Genomic DNA, 27,346 nt, shown 5'->3' with positions numbered 1-27,346 from the left:
TCTATAGCATGATAGCTGGACGACATATTAAATGGTAGCTTTAGGGATATGCAAAACAGAAGCTTAGAAACTTTCTTAAAGTGTAGGCCCAGAATTAGTGCAATGTAACTTTGTTATTTTTTTATTGGTTAAGCAGTCACAGGGCCAGCCAGATTTAAGGGAAGGCAAGGAAGACAAAGACTTGATGGTCATCTTTAAACCACTATGAGGACTGCAGACCACAAGGACTTTCCTTCCATTTTACAAATGAGGAAACCTAGACTCAGAAGAATCTAAGCAATCTTCCTAAGTCATCCGGCTAATATGAACCCAAGGAGTCTAACTCCAAAGCCTAGGCTGTTACATTGCCTTACAGTATATATATGCCGTTACCCAATATGGTCATTCTTTTTCCTGTGTATTCTGGCTACAATTGACCAGGCAGTGGTTTTCTACTCTTCCCACTCCTCATTTCTGATAGGTTCTTTTATAAAATGTTCAAAAATTTAAAATTGTGGTACCACTTTAACCATTTTTAAGTGTACAGTTCAGTAGCATTACATGCATTTACATTGTTGTGTAATATTTCTGATTGGTTCTTAAATGAGCTAAGTAGCTAAGCACATTACTATGAGCCCATAGCATTTCTGTGTTTCTGTGTTTCCCTTCCATTTTCAAGTCTGAGTAGGACTTGATAAGGAACAGGACTTTGCTCCTTTATTTTCTAATCCATTGCTCACTGTCAAACTCAAAAAAGCTAAGGCAATTTTCCTTTTCTGCCTTGCCTTCTTTTGTGAGTAAAAATGAAACTTGCAAGGACCTACAGAGAATTGTGCATTTCAGCCACAATCTTTATTCTCTCTCCCCATTTCTCATTGATTGTGACTGTCCTAAAAACCTGAGTTGGGACCCAGTTCTGAGACAGCATTTCTACTCTAGGCTCAGGCTAGCGTGTTGTTTAGAGGAAGAAGATAATGTTATCTTTGATCTCTACTCATGAAAACATTCTGTGGGGATTTTGGTTTAATCATTCTACAGTATTTTCCATGTGTATTGTAGAGCCCTCAAGAAAAGAATTTAGGACTATTTTATTTTCTCTGGACCTTTTAATTCAATCCCTCTTACATGACTATGTGCTAGAGCAGCCCCCTTACCTGAAGGCCTAGAACTGCTAGTATGCCTAGTAACCTAAGAATGCTCACTGGAGTGAATTAACATACAGATCTGTATTGCATGTAGTCTCTGTGGAATATACTCACAGGAAATCTGGGCAATTAGTGCTGAGCCTATCTTGCTTTTCTTCTCTCTATTCTTCATAGCTGGCTCCCACCAGAAGTACTTCCCTGCTCAACTCCATGACTATCATACAGAATCCTGTGAAGGTCTGTGATCAGGTATTTGCCCTGATTGAAAACCTCACACACCAGATCCGAGAACGAATGCAGGACCCCAGGTCTGTAGGTGGGTGTGAATACTACTCTCTTCCCTTCAAGGTCTCAGGTGTGGGTGGGTTTCTCAGGCATTCTTGTGTCATCTCCTAAATGTTGGAGACCAGGCTTCCTCATCCCTCTGGTTCTGCTTTAGAGTTGTCAGGGTCTTTTGTTTGAGATAAAATCTTTGACTCTTATCTGATTGCTTCCTTTCTTCCAGACCTGCAACTCTACCACAGTGAAACACTAGAACTAATGCTACAGCGTTGGAGCAAGCTGGAGCGTGACTTTCGACAGAAGAGTGGGCGCTATGATATCAGTAAGATCCCTGACATCTATGACTGTGTCAAGTATGATGTGCAGCACAATGGGAATCTGGGACTTCAAGGCACAGCAGAGTTGCTCCATCTCTCTAAGGCATTGGCTGATGTGGTCATTCCCCAGGTGTGTCTTGTATAAGGGACGTAACCTGGGGATGAGGGTGTTGGGGAAAGAGAGAGAAAAAGTGGAAAGGAAGGTTGATTTGGGACTAGAGGAAAGAAACTTAGAGAAGGAATAAGTTGAGTTGCTACATTTCTCAGGGTCCACTCTGGCTCTTGGTAAGTACAGGTGGCTAATTCAGGAGACACCTGGAAGAGGGGAAATATAGTGGATATGAAAGAAGCCCTAGACCTGAGGTGATGGCAGGCATTATCTTGGTCCTGGGAATATGAGGCATGAGAAAACAAGATTTACTGAGGTATTTATTCCTGGCCTATGGCTCCTAGGAGTACGGGATCAGTCGGGAAGAGAAACTGGAAATTGCTGTGGGCTTCTGTCTTCCCCTGTTGCGGAAGATACTACTTGACCTGCAGAGAACCCATGAGGATGAGTCTGTCAACAAGCTGCATCCCCTGTGAGGGAGGACTGGGAGGGGTGCTGGATGGAGGGAGGGGCATGTCAGGGAGCCCTGGGAAAATCAAGGCTGGGATAGCTTGGGGAACCAAGAATAGACAAGATTTTGGGATGGAAAGGAGAGAAGTCTTTGAGGTGGGAGGAGGGAGTTTGCAGAAGGGTGGGAAAAGGGTTAACTGACTTTGTGAGTGATTTAACTATTATCTCAGGTACTCCCGAGGTGTGCTCTCCCCAGGTCGCCATGTTCGAACACGTCTCTATTTCACCAGTGAGAGCCACGTCCACTCCCTACTCAGTGTCTTCCGTTATGGGGGTCTTCTTGATGTAAGGATCCTCTTTCTTCCTTTGCCTGTGAACAGCTTTTTCCCAGCATTGTTTAGCTCTTCCCCTCATGCTTTTTTAATGAAAACTTTCTCCATTCTCATTGGCCCCCTGCTTATTCCCTGACTCCCTTGACCTTAAGCAATGGCTTACTTCTTTTTGCATTTGGTAGGAGACCCAGGATGCACAATGGCAGCGAGCTTTGGATTATCTTAGTGCCATCTCAGAGCTTAACTACATGACCCAGATTGTCATCATGCTTTATGAGGACAACACACAGGTGAGGAGATGAGAGGAATGCCCCTTCTTTTACCTCTATTAAAAAAAAACAAAACCTCGCTTATCCTTATAATTTGGAGCACTGAGCTCGGTGTGGCACTTAGGAACAGCCTGACAGAGAGCATCCAGGAGGTTCCTACTGGAATGGAAAATATGTTCTGGGATGGTGTTGAGCAGAGAGGTAACCTAGAACACAGCTCTGGCATTAGGAAGAGTATGGAATTTGGGACAATGTTATGAGTCTTATTTCCTCAAACATGGTATACATATATCTTCTGCATATGGCTCCACAAATGATACGTTTTTTTTTTTTTGAGACAAGGTCTTACTCCGTCACACAGGCTGGAGTGCAGTGCAGCAGTCTGAGCTCACTGCAACCTCACAACCTCTGCCTCCTGGGCTCAAGTGATCCTCTCACCGCAGCCTCCTGAATAGCTGAGATGACAGGCATATGCCATGTGCAGCTAATTTTTTGTATTTTTTGTAGAGATGGAGTCTCAACATGTTGCCCAGGCTGGTCTCTAACTGCTGGACTCAAGTGATTCGCCTGCCCCAGCCTCTCAAAGTGTTAGAATTATAGACATGAGCCACTGCTCCTGGCCCATAAGATATCTTTAAGTGTTCTGCTATATGCACCATAGCCAAGCTGAGTTGTGTGGAAGGTGATGGGAAGGGTTGTAAAGCTGGAAGTTCAAAAGTCACATGCCATGGCAAAATCACAAATGGTAGAGATAAGGGAATGAGGATCCTGTAAGACATAATACATAGTTAAAAGGAAGCTATAACAGTTCAGCCCTAGAGTAGTTGAAGACCCTGAATTCCTGGGAGGATGAATCCTCTTGAGTTCCTCTCTACTTCCACCACAATATCCAGCTTCTCCCAACTTCCCCCTCTTGTGGTGATGCCCCCCCCTTCCCCCGTAGGATCCCTTATCAGAGGAACGGTTCCATGTGGAGTTACACTTCAGCCCTGGAGTGAAAGGTGTTGAGGAGGAAGGCAGTGCCCCAGCTGGCTGTGGATTCCGTCCAGCGTCTTCTGAGGTGGGTCAGCGTGCTGGGATTTAGGACTCAAGGACTTAGGAACCAAGTGGTGGGAAACGGTACAGGGAGAAGTAAAAGGGTTGGGTAGTCTGGGAATAGGAGCCTGGAGATCATTAACACCTCTCTTATCTGCCTTTGTATTGTATAGAATGAGGAGATGAAAACCAACCAAGGCAGTATGGAGAACCTGTGCCCAGGAAAGGCATCAGATGAGCCAGACCGGGCATTGCAGACTTCACCCCAGCCTCCTGAGGGCCCTGGCCTCCCGAGGAGATCACCCCTCATTCGTAACCGAAAAGCTGGTTCCATGGAGGTAATGAGAGGGCCTTGGGAATAAATGAAGGGGTGAAAGTACTCATAGGACTATATTCATGGATCCTCTAGATCCCCTTGGAGGGGACTCTTGGGACTTGAAGCAGAGTCCTCCTGCTCTGATTGATGTTTTACTTAATCTCTCTTTCACAGCTGGTCTCCCAATAGAGCTTCTTTAACCTGGTTGCTACTTCTCAGATTAAAGAGTTGCCATTGAAGGGTGCCTGAGAGATAAGGGTTTAAAGAGATAAGATTAAAGAGGAGGCTTCTGGATGAATTTGAAAAGGTGGTGTTCTTTTCAAATTCATCCTAGGAAATCTAGTAGAAACAGCATAAATTCTGGGCTAAAATCCCAGTCTGATACTTGGAAGTGTGTAACTTTGGCTGGGCAACTTCTTTACACTTCTCTGGCCTTAACTTCTCTCAACCTCAATTTTTTTTTACCTGTAAAATGTGAGTGGTATCGCCCTAATGGATGCTGAACAAACAGTAATATAATAACAATACAATTGATATTAAATAGGCTCTCTCCAGCTGTTGTTATCTTGGGTAAACATTATAGCTCAGAGAGGAGCAAATACCTGGCACTTTATCTGTACTGTTGTTCCAGAAATAGGGTCAGTCTAGAGCTCTGTATCTTCCTCTTGTTCTAATGAGGATCTTTGTCAGCATGGGCCTTGTTTTGTTGTTTTTGGAGTTTGTCTCTAGTTCTGGTTCTAGTTCTCTAGCTTAGAGGAAGGAAGTGTTATTAATCTCATATTGTGTCCAGCTAACCAGCTGAAGTTTTTGTTTCGGTCTTTTTCCTGGAAGAACTGTTTCTGTCTTTGGCCCAATTACATTCTTTCTTTTTTTCCCCTATCCAGTGCCTTCTGTATCACTTTCATTCTTTTTGACACCACAATTTATCCCTGTTTCAGAGACTTCGACTGTCTGATTTGGATTCTACTCTGACCTGATGATTCTGATCACCTGGCTCTGTGCCAGGTCTCTATCTTAGAGGAATTGGTTTTTCCATTTTAGTGATATATCAGAACAATCTATAACTAGCTTATCTAGTTCAGCAAAAGGTTTGCAATTCAGATTTTGGAGAAAGCTGAGAAGATAAAGTGCAGTCTCTTCTTTTGATTCACTCTTTACTTCTGGATTATTTTAAGGTGGAATTGACATTGGTAATATGCAGAGTTTCTTTAGGTAGGATATGCATTATTTTCTCCTTGTGGTGTAGGTAAAAGTTGGTATCTGTAGTACTCTATTACCCTTTATACTCATATACTCATATGGATAGAATGACACATAATTTTTCATCAGTAAACTGCTCCTCCAAATGTCTTTCCTATTCATATGGTCTGCTAGTCTCTCCCAGGGCTATTGTGCTTGAAGCCCCTTTTTCTGGTGTATGCAGTCATAAGACATAGGCTGCTGGGTATGGTGGATCACACCTGTAATCCCAACACTTTAGGAGGCCTAAGAGGGAGGAGGCCAAGAGTTCGAAACCAGCCTAGGCAAGATCCTGTCTCTACAAAAATTTTTTTTTTTTTTGAGACAGAGTTTTGCTTTTGTTACCCAGGCTGGAGTGCAATGGCGCGACCTCCACCTCCCAGGTTCAGACAATTCTCCTGCCTCAGCCTCTCGAGTAGCTGGGACTGCAGGCATGCGCCACCATGCCCAGCTAATTTTTTGTATTTTTAGTAGAGACGGGGTTTCACTGTGCTGACCAGGATGGTTTCGATCTCTTGACCTCGTGATCCACCCGCCTAGGCCTCCCAAACTGCTGGGATTACAGGCTTGAGCCACCGTGCCGGCCAAAATTTTTTTTAAAATTTAAAAAAGGAAGGCACAGGCAAAGGAAAGCTCTCTGTGCATTATCTCTCAGACTTGATAAGATTGACTTCTTTCTTTTAGGTCTATAGGAATTTTCCTATTGTAATCACATTCCTTCTTTTCAGTTACTAGTGCTGCTTAGACTTTGGCTTATCCAGGGTGGCAGTTGTCCAGGATATTTTCTCAGCTTTTTAATAAAATCATTTCCCTGCTCCTTGGTTACAAAGCCTTATAGTGCTAATATTAATATTTCTCTTTCTTGCTCTATAAATGTAGGCATTGGGCCGTCTTATCTTTATCAGCTACATCCTTTCCCCATCCCCTCTTTTCCTCTTGTCATCTCATATTTTTTGACTATTTTAGATTATAAAACCTATGACCTTCATAGTGTCTATGCCCTAGCTGGTCATCCTCTTTAGCCCTGTAATTAGCTCTGCCCTATAGGCACTGGGGCTTTTGGGAGCCTGGGGTTTAAAGGAGCCGTGACCGGCTTTCCACCCGGTCTGATTGCAGGTCATAAACATGCAGTGCACGGGGAACCTGGACCTGATCCCCTTGCGGGGACGGTGCCGCAGGAGGTCAGGAGACCTCCCCTGGCCTTCCCCAGCCATCGGCCTACAGCCCTGGGCTGTGTCCACCACTCACCTGGCGTCCTGCACACAGGTGTCTCTCCCTACCTCACCTTCCTGTTTTGCCTTCTGTCTTTGCCTTTTGGGATCTAGAAACTCAGACACTATCTAGGTGGGATGAGTGTGTGTTGGGGGTTGTGTGATTGGGCCCTTGTGGGCATTTTAAGAATTCTGTTTGATGTTTCTAGGAGTGAGATAGTTGGAGGGGAGGGCTTCCTTCTTGGTTCAAATAAGAAATGTAGTATAGTATGTAGTATGGTTACAGTAGCCACAACTGTCCCATAGAAAGAAGAGAGGGTGGCCAGACTTTCTTATTTGTGGCTGAGTCATTGTGATTGGCTTTCTGAGTCTGGTTGGGAGATAGACACAATTAGGAAACTCCACTCTACTGAGAAGTAGGAATGGTTGAATAATTATTTCTCAAACTCAGATTGGGAATAGGAGGGCTGTGGGGACAGGTATCTTGAAAATAGAAGTGTTTTCTAGCATAGAAGGATTCCCTGGATAGTCCCTCCATAAAGTATATTCTCTATTCCCTTTTCATCCCTCTTCCCCTATAAATCCTTTGGTTCTTCCAAACTTTCTGACATTGCTTGGCTTTGTAGGGGCAAGACTTCAGGACCTGGGCTTTATACTTCTGGGTTGAGGTGGCAAAATATTAATATAGAGTCCTTTTTCTGCAGGTACTTTCTGAGACTTCATCCTCAAGGCCTGGTGGCTACCGGCTCTTTTCAGCTTCACGGCCACCCACAGAAATGAAGCAGAGTGGCCTAGGTATGGTTTTTTCCAGCATTTCTCACCTATTTTTAGAAAAATTATTGTCTATTCTTCAGAGTTTTATTGTGGGAAAACTTTGTCATGGGATTTGGGACCATCAATTCAGTGGAATATCGGGGTGGGGGAGATAGGGAGGATGAAGTGGAATCATCCATAGTTAGATGTGAACTTGGATCTCAGATAATTGTTTCATCCCAGGAAGGTGTTTTTCTCTTGGTTTTCTATACCAACGACCTTTTCCTGGTCAAAGGGCATTTTTTTGCCTTTCCCTCTCGTTTCTTATCTGTCCCTCCAGTCTAGCCCAGACCTTAAGGGGCCATGGAGACTCTGAACCTTCAGAGTTATCAGGGACAGAGCTATAAACAGAGGTACTTGCGACCTTCCTAAATATCATATTCCTCATTTGAAGAATTGTGCCATGTCTTCCCCTGAAACCTGTGTTTTTCACATCCCTGCTCTTGCCCTTCCTACCATCTTGTCCTTTCCTCCATCATCTCCTAATCCTGTAACTTTTTCCCCTTCCTTCTGAGACTGGTGTAGTGGCAGAGGCATCTCTCGGGACTTTGAGGAAATATCTCTTGGTTTTTTGATCCCTGGAAAGGGCTAGAGAACATCATTCAGCATTTGATAAGAACACAGACAGCAGGAAGGACCAAGCCTCAGAGGGTATTGTATTCTTTGGATGGAGGGGGGCGGTCCTTGGGAGGAGCTATCTCTGAGCACAGTGCCTTGTGAGCCAGTAACTAGAACTGGAGGTCAGAGATGATTGCGTGGGGTCTGGACCTGGTCCCCTGGCTCTTTCTATCTTGTCCTATTATTCTATTTAGCACCTCTAATTTTTCTGTTGCCTTTGTCCTTGAGACCCAATTTCTTGGCCCTAAAATGATCAGGTTTTGGACCAGCAAGGGGAAGAGAGGTTTTATTAACTTCCCAGGCTAATTTTATGAGAATAAGTTGCCTTCTAGATACCTGAAATGAGGAAGATGGTTTGGGTCATGAGAAATAAATGACAAATGTGTAGATCTGGCCAGGCACAGTGGCTCACACCTATAATCCCAGCACTTTGGGAGGCCGAGGCAGGCAGATCACTTGAGTGAAGTCAGGAGTTCGAGACTAGCATGGCCAACATGGTGAAACCCCATCTCTACTAAAAATACAAAAATTGGCCAACATGGTGGTACATGCCTTATAATCCCAGCTACGTGGGAGGTTGAGGCATGAGAATTGCTTAAACCCAGAAGATGGAGGTTGCAGTGAGCTGAGATTGCACCACTGTATTCCAGCCTGGGTGACAGAGTGAGACTCTGCCTCAAAAAAAAAAAAAAATTAGTGTAGATCTGTGACATGGACCTCTCTTCCCAGAAGTCCCAGAAAGAATAGGTTTCAGATAGACTAGAAATGAGGGCCGGGCGCAGTGGCTCAAGTCTGTAATCCCAGCACTTTGGGAGGCTGAGGCGGGTGGATCACAAGGTCAAGAGATCAAGACCATCCTGGTCAACATGATGAGACCCCGTCTCTACTAAAAATACAAAAAATTAGCTGGGCATGGTGGCGCGTGCCTGTAATCCCAGCTACTCAGGAGGCTGAGGCAGGAGAATTGCCTGAACCCAGGAGGCAGAGGTTGTGGTGAGCCAAGATCGTGCCATTGCACTCCAGCCTGGGTAACAAGTGCGAAACTCCGTCTGTGGGGGGGAGAAGAAATAAGGATAGGTGTGTCTAGGTATCAAATAGACTAGAAATGAGGATAGGTGTGTCTGGCCCAGTTAAGTGGGCCATGGGAATGCTTTCAAGAACAAGGCAGAAGTATGGACATGGAACTGGTTGACAGATGGTAGTGGTAAGGTAGAGACCACCCTCTGAGATGATCTGAGGACTGGGCAGAACAGAGTTGGCACGACTGTACCAGAAAAGTATTCAGTGGAGGAAGTGTATGTAGGACAAAGCTTGGGGTGGTCTGGGATACAGCCAGCTAGTTTTAGCTTCTCTGAAGAAAAGTAGTCATATTTAGCAACTGTTATTACTCTCTGGAATCTCATTCCAGAGCTTGTTTGAGCAGGAAAAGTAGAGGAGGTTGCTTTATAGAGGAGAGGACCTGAATTCCAGTGTGGAAATCATCAGCCATCTGAACTTTCTGATTGCTCTGGTGACCCTGAAATCCTGGTACCCTGAAACCATGGTCCTTTCTTTGTGGTCTCAAGGAGAATTGACCTCCTCTCCATTCTGTTCATTTCCCCTATGAATGTTAAGTCCCAAACCAAACCCAGGGTCTTGGCTAAAATGGATTTGGAAGTAGAGGGGCAAATCCAAAGAACCTGGTTGTCAGTCTTGTTTATTCTTTATTCTTGACCACTCTGTCCTTATAGGCTGTAGTAGGAAAAGGGACCATGGAGTCCTAACCCTCCTCTAGATCAGCTGTTGGGGACAGTGACTGGTATGATTTATTTCCTTCAGAGATTATTCAGATTTTATTTAATCCTTTCTTTGGCAATGGAGTTCTTTTTGATTTCTTTGAATTTATATATGTGGAGAACTGGCTTTGACCATAGGCTTACAAGATGGTAAGCAGAAGAAACATGTCTTTTTGTTGTTGTTTCCTGTATTCCTTCTTAGTAGGTGCCAATCACATAATAGGCATGCCCTACATATAATCAACTTACTCTTCACATGCCCTTCAATTTGCATCCATCTTGACTTCAGAGACTGTGCTGGTTCCTAAAAAATAGTTATTTACTTTCTAATAATACAGTTGGTCCTCAGAGTCAGGAAACCTGGATTCTACTCCAGCTTAGCCTCTAACAGACTGTGTGACCTTGAGCAAAGGAGGTCCCTTTTGAATCTCAGTTTCTTCATCTCTAAAATAAGAAAATTGGACTGCATGATCTGAGTCCCTTCTAGCTTAAAAATTTCAATGAGGTAGGGGGCTGTGGCTCACACCTATAATCCCAGCACTATGGGAGGCCAAGGTGGGAGGATCACTTGAACTCAGGAGTTAGAGACCAATCTGGGCAACATAGTGAGACCTCGTTTCTTCTAAAAATAAAAAAAATTGTCCAGGCATGGTGGTGTGTACTCGTGATCCAAGCTACTTGGGAGGCTGAGGTGAGAGGATCACTTGAGCCTGGGAGACCAAGGTTGCAATGAGCTATGATTGTGCTACTACACTCCAGCCTGGGCAACAGAGTGAGACTCTGTCTTAAAAAAAAAAAAATTGTGATTCTTATACTTTCATTCTTGGGAAAGGTAAAAAGGACTGAAGGGAGGGGATGTTGGATGAATAACTTAGGAAGGATTGGAAGGGCCAGGTGAGTGCTCAGAACCCAGTCTCTAGTTTCAGTCAAAGCCTTTTCCTTTCAAATCTACAAGGACTAGATTTCTGGGTTTCTCAGGCCATATATCCCGGGTAAGGGGTGCTGAATTAAATCTAGGAGGAATCTAGAGGGACCTATTGTTTTAACATTTCTGAGAGCCACCTGGAGAGCAGTCTATTCCTTTCAGTAGCTTTGAATCCCCTAATATGACTAACCCTGCATTTGTAGTGGCCTCTTGTCTCTGCCATGTAGCTCTTCAGAAGAATCCCCCTTTTGCTTGCCCACTATGACTATGGACAAGGGTAAAGCCATTTGTGGTTATGTGGAATAGCCACATGGTGGTGGCTGTGAATGGCTGTGTGTGTGTCTTGATGTTATCATGTGAAGTTGTGTATACTTCTGTATGATAGTTGCAGCTTTATGTGGCTACTAATGCCCTCCCGGCCTTGCAGGCTCACAGTGCACAGGGCTGTTCAGCACCACAGTGCTGGGTGGCTCCTCCAGCGCCCCGAATCTTCAGGACTACGCCCGCAGCCATGGCAAAAAGCTACCACCTGCCAGTCTGAAGCACCGAGATGGTATGTGGGTGGGTTTTGGGGGATAACTCCTTTCTTCACTTGTCTCTCAGCAAGGATGTAGCTCAAGAACTATTCATGCTTAAAGATGACACTGACCTTATAACAAGTTTTCTTCATCAGTAGTAGATGAGAGAAGGAACCAGGACCCCTTCCACCCCTCCATTTCCATTCCCTCTTGCCATAAAAATACTACTTATTTATGCTTATCCCTTCATAATCTCCTACATACAGTCCTGCTGCATCAGTTTGTACTCTTTCCTGGATTCTGGCCTGTAGGGGTAAGGACCAAAGAGGATAATGCATGGTTAGGAAGAATGTAGTGGAACCTTGATTATAACCAGCACATTGGGTTTAGGGAAGGGAATATTGCTCAGCTAAGGCAGAAGAGATAATATGGAAAGAGTCTGGGGGAAGGGATGAATATTTCTATGAAGATTTTATTTCTGAATGACCAGAAAGAGGACATAGTGGTAAAATTAGGGTTGTTTGTAGAAGTGTATTGTGGTAGAGGTGACACATAGATTCCTAGGAGATTACCAAAGGAAAAGAGATTGACATGTTAGTTAGAAATCCAAGGGGTGGGGAGGGAAGCAGATCAGATAAATAACTTTAAAGAACAGAATATCTTGCGGGCAAACTCCAGAGCAGAGGGTGGGGACAAGGGTGGGTATAATCCCCATGATGTCTTTTCTCCCCAGAGCTCTTGTTTGTCCCGGCCGTAAAACGATTTTCTGTGTCGTTTGCAAAGCATCCGACTAACGGTACGTTTGCTTCTGACTCAATGTCATTCCTCCTCACCATGTCACCTGTAGACAATTAACTGAGTTTTGACACTGACTTTGCCTCTCCTTCCACTGTGTTGACACCCTGCTGTCTCGGAATGAGCCACTCACTAAGTGTCCCTCCTGGGATGGTTTCCTTGTGACAGCCTTAGTCTTGGCTGTAGCCTGGCTGCCGCATCCCTGTGGCAACTCAGGGTCTTACTTCCATAATCACCATCATCACCATTATGTCACTTTTGTCAGCATCACCACCAAAACACTGATTAAACCTCTCCCTTTCCTATCACATGACTGCCAGGCTGTGTACAGATATGATGGTTCCCCTTCTTAGGATGGAAATAGTGTTTCCTAGATTGATTCCGTTTCTTTTCTTCCCTCATACCCCTAACTCCTTAGCTTATATAATTTTGATCTTTCTGGTTTTTCTCCAACTGTTCTGTTGGGGTGGATGTGGATGACTAGTTTGTTCCTCTTTGGAGCAATGCTGCAATTCCCAGCTCCTAAGCCTACTTATAAGGGTGTTGGTCTGAGTATATAGTTTCCCGTCTCCATATTTCTTTCTCCTGCCATTGTGTGCATTTTATGTGGCTCTTGTGCTCCTGACATTTGCTTTATGTTACTACTAACCTAGTGCCTGGGCCTAAAAACAAGAGCCCAGGTTGCTTTGGGATACAAGAATAAAAAGAAAGAAGTAGGAGGTAGTAGGTAAAAGAAAAAGGACTGTACCTTGAGTTTTTTAAATGTAGTTTCCATGTGGCACCAGCCTACCTATGGTAAAGCTATTGCAGAGAAGCTTGAAGAGTTGAGATGTCTGCTGGGGATGCTGGGGGAGCTTAGGAATGAATAATATTTTAAGAACATTGAAGAACTGGGTCTGCCCACACTAAGGTGGGAGAGTTTGGAGATCTCTATAAAGCATGAACTGAGGGTATGGTCACTTTGTAGGGTATAGCAGGAGAACCCAGTCTCACTCTTTTTCAAAGTTTCATCCTTGGTATTCTTAGTTGTTTTCTCTCTGTATTGTACTTTGTCTTCAAGGCAAATCTAGGGTTTTTTTTTTTTTTTTAGATATGGTTTTCTTCTATTCAAGAGCTAAGACTCTCTGAGGGAAGTAAAATTAGGCTGGCTTCCTGACTAGAAAATCTCTTTGTGCTAATCCCCTATTGTCTAGCAAGCGGCAGCTGCTAGATTTTAGCCCAGTCAGGTTGTACATCTTCATAAGGCACTGCTCAAATCTCTCCCTAGGTTGACCAGTCTATGCTGACTCAGTTTATTTCTGCCCCCAGGCTCCCATTTGTGCCTGTGGCAGGAGTCCCCATTCAGAGCATCATGGGTGTGCCTGTTCATTTAGCTTCAAGCTCTTTTGGCCTTCATGTGCCACAGCCATCTCCAGAATATGACCTGATGCATCAGTAGCACAGCCTGGAACTTGGACTTAGAGTCCACAGTATAGTACGAGGAACATAGGCTCCTGAAATCAGAGCAAATCACATATCTCCTAGTTCTTAGGTGCCATAAGAAAAGACCCAAATCCATAAAACAGATCTTCAGACCTGTACATCTCCAGTTCCCTGAAGCCTTGTTTAGCAGCCTTACCTGTTGAAGAAGAATTAATTCTGCCAAAAGGAGGAAAGAAAAAATTAACTCCTCCAAAAGCAGGAGAGGAAAATGCAGGTATTGTGCAGGAAAACAAATTTAAGATCTCCAGTATCCTGCACACTTCCTCAGGGGTCTTCTGGCCTCCTTTGTTTTTCTTGTGCTGGAGTTTGGAGGCTAACATGGTTAAGAAGCAAGAATCTGGGCTCTACCTGTTGACAACAGGAGAAATTTGGAGTTGTATGTCACTTGCTGAGGAAGATTATCTAGATTCAGTTTGACCCTCAAGAAATATGAAGGCACTCCTCCATGGCCAACATCTTGCTTGACTGACCAGCAATTATAAAGTGGATGTTTTGTCTGTAGTTGCTTTTGGCAGATTAGTCAAGTGGGTCCATCATCACCATCTCCTTGCCATGATATTTGGCTTTGAAACAGCAGCTGGAAATACTGGACCTGGCTTTAGAAAGGAGGCAAGGCAGTGTGTCTCCACACTTTGATGAGAGAGCAGCCCTCCTCCTATCCCTGCCTCTGTTCTGATGAGCTGTAACTATATCCAGCATTCCAGTATAGCCTGTTGTGCGCTAAACTGCACATTGAACTCACCAAAGTAAATTAACAAAGTGGGAAAGACTGTGGCTCACCCTCATCCAGAATGTTAGTGTGTGCCCAGTAGATTTGTCAAGCCCATTATCTTTTAGGAACCCATATAACTATGCGACCATTGTTACATACAGTTAGTGCCCACAAGACTAGCTTAGGTACAGCTGAAGTCTCTTCTGACATCCAAGCTAAGGTCTCTCACGACCACATGGGATCACCTTGTGAAGCCACTTCTGGAGTTTGGAGCAGTCATCCCCAGCTGCCTTGATTCTACCTTCTCTATATCAACATCCTGTACTCAAGTTCTTGTCCATCCTCATATCATGTTTTAAGATCCCATACCTTTTCTGTAAGATCTTTCCCTATTGTTCATCTTATAGCCCTCTCCACATGGCTTTGACTGCCTTCAACCTTTTGTAGCTGAATTACATGCTTCCACGAAGTTTGCCAAGTAGCTAAAATGAGGGGTTCAGAATCAAAGCTTTTTCACTTAACAGCTGAAAAAAGTACAGTTAGACTCACCAGCAGTGGGAAGAAAATAAAATTATCTAACTTTCTGTTCATCAGCTTCTGTAATGGATACTGTATCTCCTAAGTTTTATGTATACTTTTAAAAAACTAATTGTTTAAACAAGAGTAAGGTAAAGGATGGTTAGTCAATGTTGGTATTTTCACATATTGATTCCATTTTTTTACATGTACCCTTTTAAAGGAGTTCTACACCTGGTTTCCTGCCAGTCTCCTGTACTATCTGCCTAATACCATTCCTGTCTTTGGCTATCCTAGAGTCTGGTCCAGAAGGCCTGCCCTTAAAAAGAGCGTTTTTAGCTTGACTATCTTTTTTTTCTTTCTTTCTTTCTTTTTTCTTAGCTTGACTATCTTGATACCCAATATTATTCTTGACACTCTTCTCTGAGTGACTTTGAACTTTTTCATTTTTATCCCTACTTCATAAATCCATTCACCTTGAGAATGCAGGCCCTAAGTAGGGTTTATCCAATGATGAGGGATCCTGAAGCTGTAGTCAAGGCTCCCAGCCACACAACTGCCAGCTCACCCCGTCCACAATGATGTGACTGCTGTCTACAAGCACTGACTAAATTATGCTCAAGGAGGAAGGGGAGGGCATTGCTATATGATGAGGTCTCACTTATCCCCTCTTTGAGACTCATTGTGTGATGACACTACTCTTCTTCCCTGCAAGAGATGCCCAGTGGCTCTGACCATCTGCTTCTATCCTAGCTCACCTTGGATCTGAGTGCCCCCACCTCCCAGTAATGCTTGTGCTAGTCAGTGCCCCCCTCATTGTCTCTCCCTCTTCTCTTTCTCTATCTTTGTGCTTCCTGCCGTGGTCCCCTCACCCCCTCCAGAGCTGCTGGATGACCAGCACCCTGTGGTCCGGTTGCTGCGCAGTTTTTCCTCTGACTGTACAGGGGGCCGGCCAGTCTCCTTGGATGCCACGCTGGCGCATCACCTGCACCAGTGCTCCTACCACCTGCGCCTCTTCCGGAACTGGCTGCGCTCAGGCCAGGATGACCCCGAGTGCCTCTACGGTACCCCCTGCCACCAAGCTGGCTGCTGCCACTACCCTGGCTGGGACTGACTGCTTTGCTTATTGCACTTCTGGCAGGAGAGCCCACCTGTTTCTTTCTCCTATTTGCCTTAAGGTTATGTAATTTGCATTTAGTTGCTTGGATGGGATTGGGGCTGGACTGCCTGGTAGCTGTAGCATTGGCTGCTCATCCCCTTCCTAGTCTCCTTTCTCACCACTCCCTAATGTTACTCATTCCCCAATTCTGTTCAATACAAGAGTAATCTCTTGCCTTGGAATCTGTTCTTACCACTCTAACCCTCTACTACCACCATCTTCAAGTCCAAATGTTTTTCTAGCCACCCTGAAGAGCTAGAGACAGTATCTCTCCTGTCCTCCTCCCACTAGATCTCAGAGGAAATTGAGGCACAGAGGCCTCAATTATATCCTTGGGGCAAACAAAGGCCTGAAGTTAGAAGATGGTCAAGTATAATCCTTTTGAGTTATGGGTTTTAGTCACTGGTCAACAGGAGGCTATCTTGCATAGACATTGTTGTCCCACCTACCCTTAGTCCCTTTAACGAGATGTTGAGGAGGCATAGGAAAGATTGGGGACTGAGAAAGTGGTTGGAATGTGTGTTTCTTGATCCTCCAATGGGGACATTTTTTTCCATCACCAGTCCCTAGTATTCAGGTTACATATTTATGTTTACCCTTGACCCTACCCAGATTGATAGACCTACATTGGAATTCTTGGGTTTAGAGCAGAGAATCAGCAGAAAGATCCTAGCAAGTCTGGGGTTTTCTAGTAGATCAGAAGGGTGAAGCTTTGCTGTGATGGAAATTACCAAGAAAGAACTTCCATCCCCATCCTGTTCATGCATGTGGTTTTCCTGGGCTGAGCTTCATGTGTATTGCATGTCCTCCAGTTTGCATCCAAGTATTCTAGCCTTTCTATCCATATCCTAAATTTGCATGAACCCCTTCTCAGATTTCATGTCCTTCTCCTTAATCTGGTTCTCTTATTCCTGATATCCGAAATCTGCTGTTTCTTCCCAGCTCCCTATCTCATGTTAGATCTGCAGTTTCATTCCTTATCTCTGGATCCTTGTTTTATTCCTCCAGAAAGTATGAGAGCAATGTTGGTGCTTACCCTACTGGGATTCTGTTGATTTTTCCATGGAACATTGCAGGCTCTCCATAGATAGGATGAGAGGTGATTTGATTCACCTGGAGACCTTAGCAGGTAGATGTTTTAGGAAATCTGGAGGTGAGAAAAACAGACTCCCCTAGGGGCTCTAAAGAGTTCCCTCTCCTAAGAGTCTTGGATACCCCACACTCCAAAAGCCACGGACTCTCCTGATGGCTCTCAGGGACTCTCCATACTTCCTTGGCCAGTTGGGATATATCTGGCAGGAATAACATTGACTTTGCCCATCTCTTTTCAAACAGGATTTGAAGGGTGTTCCATGGTGCCTACCATCTACCCTCTGGAAACACTGCATAATGCCCTTTCCCTACGTCAAGTGAGTGAATTCTTGAGTAGAGTCTGCCAGCGCCACACTGATACCCAGGCACAGGCATCTGCAGGTATGGATATTTTTATTTTGTACCTTTCTGTCTGTCCCTATTCCCATGCTTCCTAGAATATAAGAAAGTAGTAAATTAAAAAGCTAGTTAGACAGTCCACAAAGACACAAAAATACACTTAAAAATGTATAATTGCTGGCTGGACGCGGTGGCTCATGCCTATTATCCCAGCACTTTGGGACGCCAAGGCAGGTGGATCACCTGAGGTCAGGAATTTGAGACCAGCCTGGCCAGCATGGTGAAACCCTGTCTCTACTGAAAAAAAATATATATACAAAAATGAGCCGAGCATAGTGGTGTGTTCCTATAGTTCCAGCCATTTGGGAGGCTAAGGTGGGAGAATCACTTGAGCCCGGGAGGCGGAGGTTGCAGTGAGCCAAGATCGCGCCACTGCACTCCAGCCTGGGTGACAGAGACTCCATCTCAGAAAAAAAAAAAAGAAGGATAATTGCATAGACCAACTAAACATCATAGAAATATCATTCCTATGCAATTATCTTGCATGTTCTGCACATGTACCCCAAAACCTAAAATGCAATTAAAAAAAAAAGAGAGATATCACTCCTAAGGTAATTAAAAATTTAACATGATACCAATAAAAATATGGTTTCTCTGAAATCAAACCAATTAGTTCTGAAATTTTCATTGAAAAATAAGCAAGAACAGTGAAGAATGAGCTGGGTGTAGTGGCTCACATTTATAATCCCAGTGATTCGGGAGGCTGAGGCAGGAGGATTATTGAGGCCAGGAGTTCAAGACTAGCCTATGCAACATAGTGAGATCCCCCTGATCTCTCTGGAAAACAAAACAAAAGCTAGGCATCATGGTGTGTGCCTGTAGTCTCATCTACTTGGTATGTTGAAGAAAGAGGATCACTTGAACCCAGGAGTTCAAGGCTATAGTGAGCTATGATCATGCCACTGCACTCCAGCCTGGGTCAACAGAGCAAGATTCTACTGAGAGAGAGAGAGAGAGAGAGAGAGAGAGAGAGAGAGAGAGAGAGAGAGAGAAGAAAACCCTGAAAAGAAGAAGAATGAGCCCTATCACATTTTAAAACATTCTATAAAACATCATTTTAGTTTTCATCTTTGCAATCCCAGCTCACTGCAGCCTGGAACTTCTGGGCTCAAATGATCCTCCTGCCTTGGTCTCTCAAAGTGCTGGCATTACAGGTATGACAGACTTTTTTTTTTTTTTTTTTTTTGAGATAGAGTCTCACTCTGTCGCCCAGGCTAGAGTGCAGTGGCACAATCTCAGCTCACTGCAACCTCCGCCTTTGGTGTTGAAGCAATTCTCCCTGCCTCAGCCTCCCGAATAGCTGGGATTACATGCATCTGCCACCATACCTGGCTAATTTTTTTATTTTTAGTAGAGATGGGGTTTTGCCATGTTGCCCAGGCTGGTCTTAAACTTCTGACCTCAGGTGATTCACCTGTCTCAGCCTCCCAAAGTGCTGGGATTACAGGTGTGAGCTACCACACCCGGCCAGAAAGACTATTTACTAAATAGACTGGGGATAACTGAATAGTCGTTTGACAAATATTAAAATTGAACCTACACTATATACCATGATAAACCATATGGATCAGAAATCTAAATGTAAAAATTAAATCATGTGTTAGATACATGATTTATCTAATCTAAAGGGCTTGTTGATTCACAGAAACACCGAAAAGTAAGCAAAAACTGCCAGAATGAGCATTGTCAGAACTCTGGAGAATAGTCAAAGATTTGCAGAACCTAGGAAAATGCTGAATCCAGAAGGAGGCGACCTAAAAATGGCAGAAAAGCTTTGCAACATTTTTTACTCACCCTTGTCCCACCCTGCCTCCCTGGCTTGGTTGTGCTTTTGAAGATGACAGCCCATGTTCTCAATTTGGGAACCTGGTCCCTGGTTCCAGAGGGAGCAGAGAAGACCCTGTTCTCAAAGAATTTTGTCTTTTCTAATCTGTTGGTGGGCTGCTTGAAGGACTGACACAAGGTACCTACCTTTGTTTTGCCTAACTTTAACTCGCTCAGGGCAGAAAAGTGGCTATGCAGAGAACATTCCTTAAAAACATTGTAAGGCAAGTGAACAACCTGTGCCCGGCCTCAGGATGTTTTTTGTTTTTTTTTTTTGAGACAGAGTCTCACTTTGTCGCCCAGGCCGGAGTGCAGTGGTGCCATCTCAGTTCACTGCAACCTCCGCCTGCCTGGTTCAGGCGATTCTCCTGCCCTAGCCTCCCAAGGAGCTGGAACTACAGGCACATGCCACCCCACCTGGCTAATTTTTTGTGTTTGTAGTAGAGACAGGGTTTCACCATGTTAGCAAGGATGGTCTCGATCTTCTGACCTCGTGATCCACCTGCCTCGGCCTTCCAGAGTGCTGGGATTACAGGTGTGAGTCACCACACCTGACCAGGAGGCACTTTTTTTTTTTTTTTTTTTAATTTTTGAGATGGAGTTTTGCTGTGTTGCCCAGGCTGGAATGCCATCCCGCCTGGCTAATTTTTATATTTTTAGTAAAGATAAGATTTCATTACGTTGGCCAGGCTGGTCTTGAACTCCTGATCTCAGGTGATCCACCCGCCTCAGCTTCCCAAAGTGCTGGGGTTACAAGCATGAGCCACCACACCTGGCCAGAATGCACTTTTAAAAGTGTCCACAAGAGACTCAATTTATTTTTTTAAAGTTGAATTGGTTTATTTTCTGATTTGCAATTCTTAAATGTTTTGATAGAAAATTGAATATTACAGTAGATATTTTAAGGCTGGGTGCGGTGGCTCACGCCTGTAATCCTAGCACTCTGGGAGGCTGAGGTGGGTGGATTGCCTGAGTTCGGGAGTTCAAGACCAGCTTGGACAACATGGTGAAACCCTGTCTCTACTAAGATTCAAAAAATTAGCTGTAGTGACATGTTCCTGTAGTCCCAGCTACTCAGGAGACTGAGGCAGAAGAATTGCTAGAAACTGGGAGGTGGCAGTGGTAGTGAGCTGAGATCACACCACTGCACTCCAGCCTGGGCGACAGAGTGAGACTCCACCTCTAAAAAAAAAAAAATTAAAAAACAAAAACTCAGCTGGGCGTGGTGGTGGCTCACACCTGTAATTCCAGCACTTTGGGAGGCTAAGGCTGACAGATTACTTGAGTTCAAGATTTCAGGATCAGCCTGAGCAACGTGACAAAATCCCGTCTCTACAAAAAAAAAAAAAAAAAAATTAGCCAGGCGTGATGGCATGCACCTGTGGTCCCAGCTATTTGAGAGGCTGAGGTGGGAGGATCACCTGAGCCTGGGAGGTTGAGGTTACAGTGAGCTGAGATTGTGCTACTGCACTCCAGCCTGGGTGACAGAGTGAGACCCTGTCTCAATCCATCAATCAATAAAATAGAAAACTCCAACAGTTTTCTCATTGAAAGACTGTTACAATAAGGTGAGCAGAAGAAAAGCAATCAAGATTTAGGAAAACATAATAGTGTTTTGTGTTTTAAATTTATTATTTACTCTAACCGCTGGGCATGGTGGCTTATGCCTATAATCCCAGCACTTTGGAAGGCTAAGGAGAGTGGATGACTTGAGGTCAGGTATTCAAGACCAGTCTGGCCAACATGGTGAAACCGTCTCTACTAAAAAATATAAAAATTAGCCAGGCATGGTGGCTGGTGCCTGTAATCCCAGACAAGAGTAAAACTCCATCTCAGAAAAAAATTATTTACTCTAATAATGTCAATATTCAATTATAATTATGTTAATTATAATTATAAACAAATGAAAAGTCTAATGAGACAGACTTCCAACTTCTACCTTTAACAGTAATTTTAGTAATATTCTCTCATGTTGTTTTGTTTTCTAATATATTCCACCTTTCCTTGTGCATGCGTGTGTGTGTGTGTGTGTGTGTGTGGTGTCTTATATTTGACAAGTCTCACTTTAGATCCAAGGATACAAGTAGGTTGAAAGTAAAAGGATAGCAAAAGATATTCTATGCAAATAGTAACCAAAAGAGAACTGAAGTATCTATGCCAATATTAGACAAAATAATCTTAAGTAAAAACATTGTCACAAGAAGAGCTGGGTGCAGAGGTGCATACCTGCAGTCCTAGGTACTTGGGAGGCTAAAGTGGGAGGATTACTTGAGCCCAGGAGTACTCTAGCTGGGGAATATAGCAAGACCCTGTCTCTTTAAAAAAAGTTGTTACAAGTAAGAGAAAGTCATATATTGATAATGAGGTCAATTTATCAGAAGATAAAACAATTATGAACACATACATACCAAATAACAGATCCCCAAAATACATGACATGAACATTGACAGAATTGAAGGAAGAATTCTACAATGGTAGTTGGAGACTTCACTACCTCCTTTTGTTTATTTTATTTTTAGAGACAGAGTCTTGCTCTGTTGCCCAGGCTGGAGTGGTGTGATCATAGTTCACTGCAGCCTTGACCTCCTGGGCTTAAGTGATTGATTCTCCTGCCTCAGCCAAACTGTTGGTATTACAGGCATGAGCCACTGTGCCCAGCCAATACCCACTTTAATAATAGACAGAACAACTTGTCAGAAAATTAGTAAGGAAATCCCAGCACTTTGGGAAGACAAGGCAGGAGGATCACTTAAGCCTAGAAATCTGAGACCAGCTGGGTAACATAGTGAGATCCTGTCTCTACAGAAAAATTTACAAATTCATTGGGCATGGTGGCACATGACTGTAGTCCCAGCTACCTGAAAGGCTAAGGTGAGAGGATTCCTTGAGCCCAGGAAGTCAAGGCTGTTGTAGTGAGCTGTGATTGTGCCACTGTACTCCAGCACGGGTGACAGAGTGAGATCCCATCTCTATTAAAAAAAAGAAGAAGAAAATTAGTAAGGAAATAGAATACTATAAACCAACTAGACCTAACAGATATATAGACCATTCCATCCAACAACTGCAGAATGCAGATTCTTCTCACATGTACATGAAATATTCTCCAAGATAGAACATATGTTAGGTCACAAAACAAGTCTCCATAAATTTTAAAAGGTTGAAATCATACAAAAGATCTTCTCCAACCACAATGGAATGATGCTAGAATTAATAACAGAAAACTGGAAAATTCATAAATATAGAAATTAAACAACATATATATATATAATTTTTTTTTTTTTTTTTTTTTTTGAGACAGAGTTTTACTCTGTTGTCCAGGCTGGAGAGCAGTGGCATGATCTTGGCTCACTGCAACTTCCACCTCCCATATTCAAACAATTCTTCCACCTCCGCCTCCTGAGTATCAGAGACTACAGATATGTGTCACCACACCCAGCTAATTTTGTATTTTTAGTAGCAACAAGCTGTGAGCCACCAGGCCTGACTTCCTTTTTGTTTTCAATTTTTGTGGGTAAAGCAACATCTTTTTTATTTTTATTTTTTTCTTGAGACAAGGTCTCACTCTGCCACCCAGGCTGGAGTGCAGTGGTGTGATCACGGCTCACTGAAACTTCGACCTCCAGCTACTCACCTCCTAAGTATCTGGACTACAGGCGCATACTACCACACCCAGCTAATTTTTGCACCCCCACTCCCCTTTTTTTTGGTAGAGACATACCATGTTGCTCAGCAGAGCTCAAGAGATCTGCTCTCCTTGGCCTCCCAAAGTGCTAGGATTACAGGCGGGAGCCACCGTGCCCAGCCAACAACATACTCTTAAATGACGAATGAGGCAAAGAAGAAATCACAAGGGAAATTAGATTATACTTTGAGATTAATGAAAATGAAAACAAAACATACCAGATGGCATGGGATGCAACAAAATTAGTGCTCAGAGATAACTTTATAGCTATAAATACCTACATTAAAAAAGAAGAAGAAAAGACCAGGCATGGTTGCTCACACTTGTAATTCCAACACTTTGGGAGACCAAAGTGGGAGGATCACTTGAGCCTAAGAGTTCAAGAGCAGTCTGGGCAATATAGTGAGACTTTGTCTCTACAGAAAAACTTTAAAATTAGCCAGGTGTGGTGGTACATACCAATAATCCCAGGTGCTTGGGAGGCTGAGGTGAGAGGAGAGCTTAAGCCTGGGAGACAGAGGTTGCAGTGAGCTGAGATTGTACCACTGCACTCCAGCCTGGGTGATAGACACCTCTGTCTCAAAAAAAAAAAAAAAAAAGGATAACATCTTAAATCAATAACCTGATTTATACCTTACGGAGCTAGAAAAAGAAGAGTAAACTAAACTCAAAAAGCAAACCAGGTGTGGTGGGTCCTGCCTATAATCCCAACACTTTGGGAGGCTGTGGTGGGTGGATCTTGAGGTCAGGAGTTCAAGACCAGCCTGGCCAACATGGCGAAACCCTGTCTCTACTAAAGATACAAAAGAAAAAAAAAATAGCCAAGTGTGGTGGCACACACCTGTAATCGCAGCTACTCGGGAGGCTGAGGCAGGAGAATCGCTTGAACCTGGGAGGCAGAGGTTGCAGTGAGCCAATATCACACCATTGCACTTCAGCCTGGGTGACACAGCAAGACCCTGTCTCAAAAAATAAAAATAGGCCGGGCGCGGTGGCTCAAGCCTGTAATCCCAGCACTTTGGGAGGCTGAAGCGGGTGGATCACGAGGTCAAGAGATTGAGGCCATCCTGATCAACATGGTGAAACCCCGTCTCTACTAAAAATACAAAACATTAGCTGAGCATGGTGGCACATGCCTGTAATCCCAGCTACTCAGAAGGCTGAGGCAGGAGAATTGCCTGAACCGAGGATGTGGAGGTTGCAGTAAGCCAAGATTGCGCCATTGCACTCCAGCCTGGGTAACAAGAGCGAAACTCCGTCTCAAAATATAATAATCAATCAATCAATAAATAAATAAATAAATAAAGCAGGGCCAGGCACAGTGGCTCACGCCTATAATCCCAGCACTTTGGGAGGCTGAGATGGGTAGATCACGAGGTCAAGAGATCGAGACCATCCTGGTCAACAAGGTGAAACCCTGTCTCTACTAAAAAGACAAAAAATTAGCTGGGCATGGTGGTGCACGCCTAGCTACCTGGGAGGCTGAGGCAGGAGAATTGCTTGAACCCAGGAGGCAGAGGTTGCGGTGAGCCGAGATCGCGCCATTGCACTCCAGTCTGGGCAACAACAGCGAAACTCTGTCTCAAAAAAAAATAAAAATAAAAAATAAAAAAAGCAAAAGGAAGGAAATAAAGATTAGAGTGGAGATAAAGAAAAATTAATAGGAAGAATCAATGAAACCAAAAGTTGGTTCTTTAAAAAGATCAACAAAATTGGCAAACCTTTAGCTAGACTAAGAAGAGAGAGAAGATTCAAATAACTAAAATCAGGAATAAAAGTGGGGACATTGCTATTGATTTTACACACATACAAAGGATTATAAGAGAGTACTGTGAACAAATGTATGCCAACGATTTAGATAACCTAGTTGAAATGAATGAATTCCTAGAAACATGCAAAGCTACAAAAACTGAATCAAGAAGTAGAAAATCTTAACATACCTATAACAAGGAAACAATTAAATTATTATTATTATTGTAGGTTTTTTTTTTTTTTTTTGAGACAGAGTCTTACTCTGTTGCCCAGGCTGGAGTGCAGTGGCTGATCTTGGCTCACTGCAACCTCTGCCTCCGACCTTCAAGCGATTCTCCTGCCTCAGCCTCCCAGGTACCTTGGATTACAGGCACCCGCCATCACACTCAGCTAATTTTTGTATTTTTAGTAGAGACAGGATTTCGCAATATTGGCCAGGTTGGTTTTGAACTCCTGACCTCAAGTGATTCACCCGCCTTGGCCTCCCAAAGTGCTGGGATTACAGGTATGAGCCACTGCACCCAGGTGAAAAAGAGTAAATTAGTAATAAAAACCTCCAAATAATGAAAAGTCTAAAACCAGATGGCTTCACTGGTGAATTCTACTGCATATTTAAAGAAGACATAACCAATCTACTCATGCTCTTTCAAAAAAATTGAAGAGGAGGAAACATTTTCTTGAGGCCAGCATTACCCTGATACCACATTTCAGACAAAGACACCATAGGAGAAGAAACCAATATCCCTATAAATACAGAGGCAAAAGTTCTGAACAGAATGCTAGCAAACCAAATCCAACAACATAATAAAAGAATTATACTAGGGCTAAGTGAGATTTATATCAGGAATGCAAGAGTGATTCAATATAAGAAAACTGGTCAGTGCAATACACTACATTATCAGAAAGAGAGAAAAAAAACACAATCATATAAGTTGACACAGAAAAACATTTGACAAAATCCAACACCCTTTCATGATAAAAAACACTCAGCAAACTAGGAATAGGAGGGAACGTCCTCAACATGATAAAAGGAATTTATGAAAGCCAAAGTACACATCATACTCAGTAGTGAAATACTGAAGGCTTTCTCTCTAAAATTTGGGACAAGACAAGGATGCTGGCTTCTACCACTGCTATTCAACATCGTACCAGAAGTTTTAGGCAAGAAAAATAATTACCCAAATTGGAAAAGAAGAAACAAAACTATCTGTGTTCACAGAGGACATAGTCCTATATATAAAATCACAAAGAAGTCTCAAAAAAAAAAAAATTAAAAATGACTATTAAAGCTAATCAACAAATTTAGCAGAGTTGCACGGTACAAAAGAACTCAGACTGGGCACAGTGGCTCATGCCTGTCATCTCAGCACTTTGGGAGGCTGAGGTGGCAGGATCATTTGAGCCCTAGAGTTTAAGACAAGCCTGGACGACATAGGGAGACAATGTCTCTACAAAAAAATTAAAAATTAGCCAAGCATGTTGACGCATACCTGTAGTTCCAGCTAATTGGGAGACTGAGGTAGGAGAATGGCTGGATCATAGGAGGTCAAGGTTGCAGTGAGTGGTGATTGCATCACTGTACTTTAGCCTGGGTGATAGAGCAAGACCCTGTCTCAAGAAAAAAAAAAAAGATCAACTCACAAAAATGTTGTGGATCTGGCTTAGTGGCTTGTACCTGTAATCCTGGCACTTTGAGAGGCTAAGGCCTGAGGATCACTTGAGGCCAGGAGTTTGAGACCAGCATGGTCAACATAGCAAGATCTCATCTCTATAAAATAGTTTATTTTTCCTAAGATAGGGTCTCATTCTGTCACCCAGGCTGGAGTGCAGTGGTGCCATCATGGCTCACTGCAGCCTTGACTTCTTTTGCTTGAGCTATCCTTCCACCTCAGCCTCCCAAGTAGCTGGGACTATAGGCATATACAACCACATTCAGCTAATTTATATATATAAAATATATATTTTAAAAAATATATATATATATATTTTTTTGTAGAGATGACATTTTGCCGTGTTGCTCAGGCTGCTCTCAAATTCCTGGGCTCAAGTGATCTTCCCACCTTAGCCTTCCAAAGTGCTGGGGTTATAGGCATGAACCACTGTGCCCAGACATATAAAATTAATTGTTAAAAAACTTGTTTCAAGGTCTTTTTTTTTAAGAAAAGGTCTTGCTCTGCTGCCCATGCTGGAGTGTACTGGCATAATCTCAGCTCATTGAAACCTCTGCCTCCCAGGCTCAAGTGATCCTCCCACCTGAGCCTCCCAAGTAAGTGGGACCACAGGCCTGTGCCACTATGCCTAGCTAATTTTTTGTAGAGATGGAGTATTTCCATGTTGCGTAGGCTGGTCTTGAACTCCTGGCTTCAGGTGATCCTGTCACCTCAGCCTCCCAAAGTGCTGGGATTATAGGAGTGAGCTATAGTGTCTGGCTCAATTGTGTTTGTATACACCAGCAATGAATGATTGAAAAAGTAAATCCAAAAAAAAAAATTCTATTTTCTATAGCATTCAAAAGAATAAAATGCCTGGGAACAAATTTAACCAGGAAGTTGAAAGATTTGTACACCAAAAACTACAAAACATGCTGAAAGAAATTAAAG

At 43.4% G+C, this 27,346-nt stretch overlaps 1 protein-coding gene across 38 annotated transcripts in view; it reads left to right on the top strand.

Moving 5' to 3' along the window:
- Positions 1 to 27,346, top strand: part of PPIP5K1 (diphosphoinositol pentakisphosphate kinase 1) — a 54,263-nt gene that overhangs the window by 13,693 nt on the left and 13,224 nt on the right. For 8 of the 38 annotated variants that reach the window (XM_078334110.1, XM_035259493.3, XM_078334119.1 and 5 more), the window contains 11 exons: positions 1,299 to 1,440; positions 1,630 to 1,853; positions 2,177 to 2,304; positions 2,513 to 2,627; positions 2,797 to 2,904; positions 3,827 to 3,943; positions 4,092 to 4,256; positions 7,389 to 7,479; positions 11,243 to 11,368; positions 12,067 to 12,129; positions 17,333 to 17,470. In XM_078334110.1, the coding sequence (XP_078190236.1) occupies positions 1,299 to 1,440; positions 1,630 to 1,853; positions 2,177 to 2,304; positions 2,513 to 2,627; positions 2,797 to 2,904; positions 3,827 to 3,943; positions 4,092 to 4,256; positions 7,389 to 7,479; positions 11,243 to 11,368; positions 12,067 to 12,129; positions 17,333 to 17,470 (1,417 nt within the window). Of the gene's footprint in view, positions 1 to 1,298; positions 1,441 to 1,629; positions 1,854 to 2,176; positions 2,305 to 2,512; positions 2,628 to 2,796; positions 2,905 to 3,826; positions 3,944 to 4,091; positions 4,257 to 7,388; positions 7,480 to 11,242; positions 11,369 to 12,066; positions 12,130 to 15,719; positions 16,017 to 17,332; positions 17,471 to 19,133; positions 19,553 to 27,346 lie in introns of those variants that run through there. The other 30 variants (XM_078334102.1, XM_035259499.3, XM_035259481.3 and 27 more) reach the window with 10 other exon arrangements.

This window comes from Callithrix jacchus, chromosome 8 (assembly GCF_049354715.1).
Source record: "Callithrix jacchus isolate 240 chromosome 8, calJac240_pri, whole genome shotgun sequence".
In the NCBI taxonomy this organism is placed as follows: Eukaryota; Metazoa; Chordata; class Mammalia; order Primates; family Cebidae; genus Callithrix; species Callithrix jacchus.
Note: the sequence above shows the minus strand (reverse complement) of the source record. Positions and strands in the feature narration are given on the sequence as shown.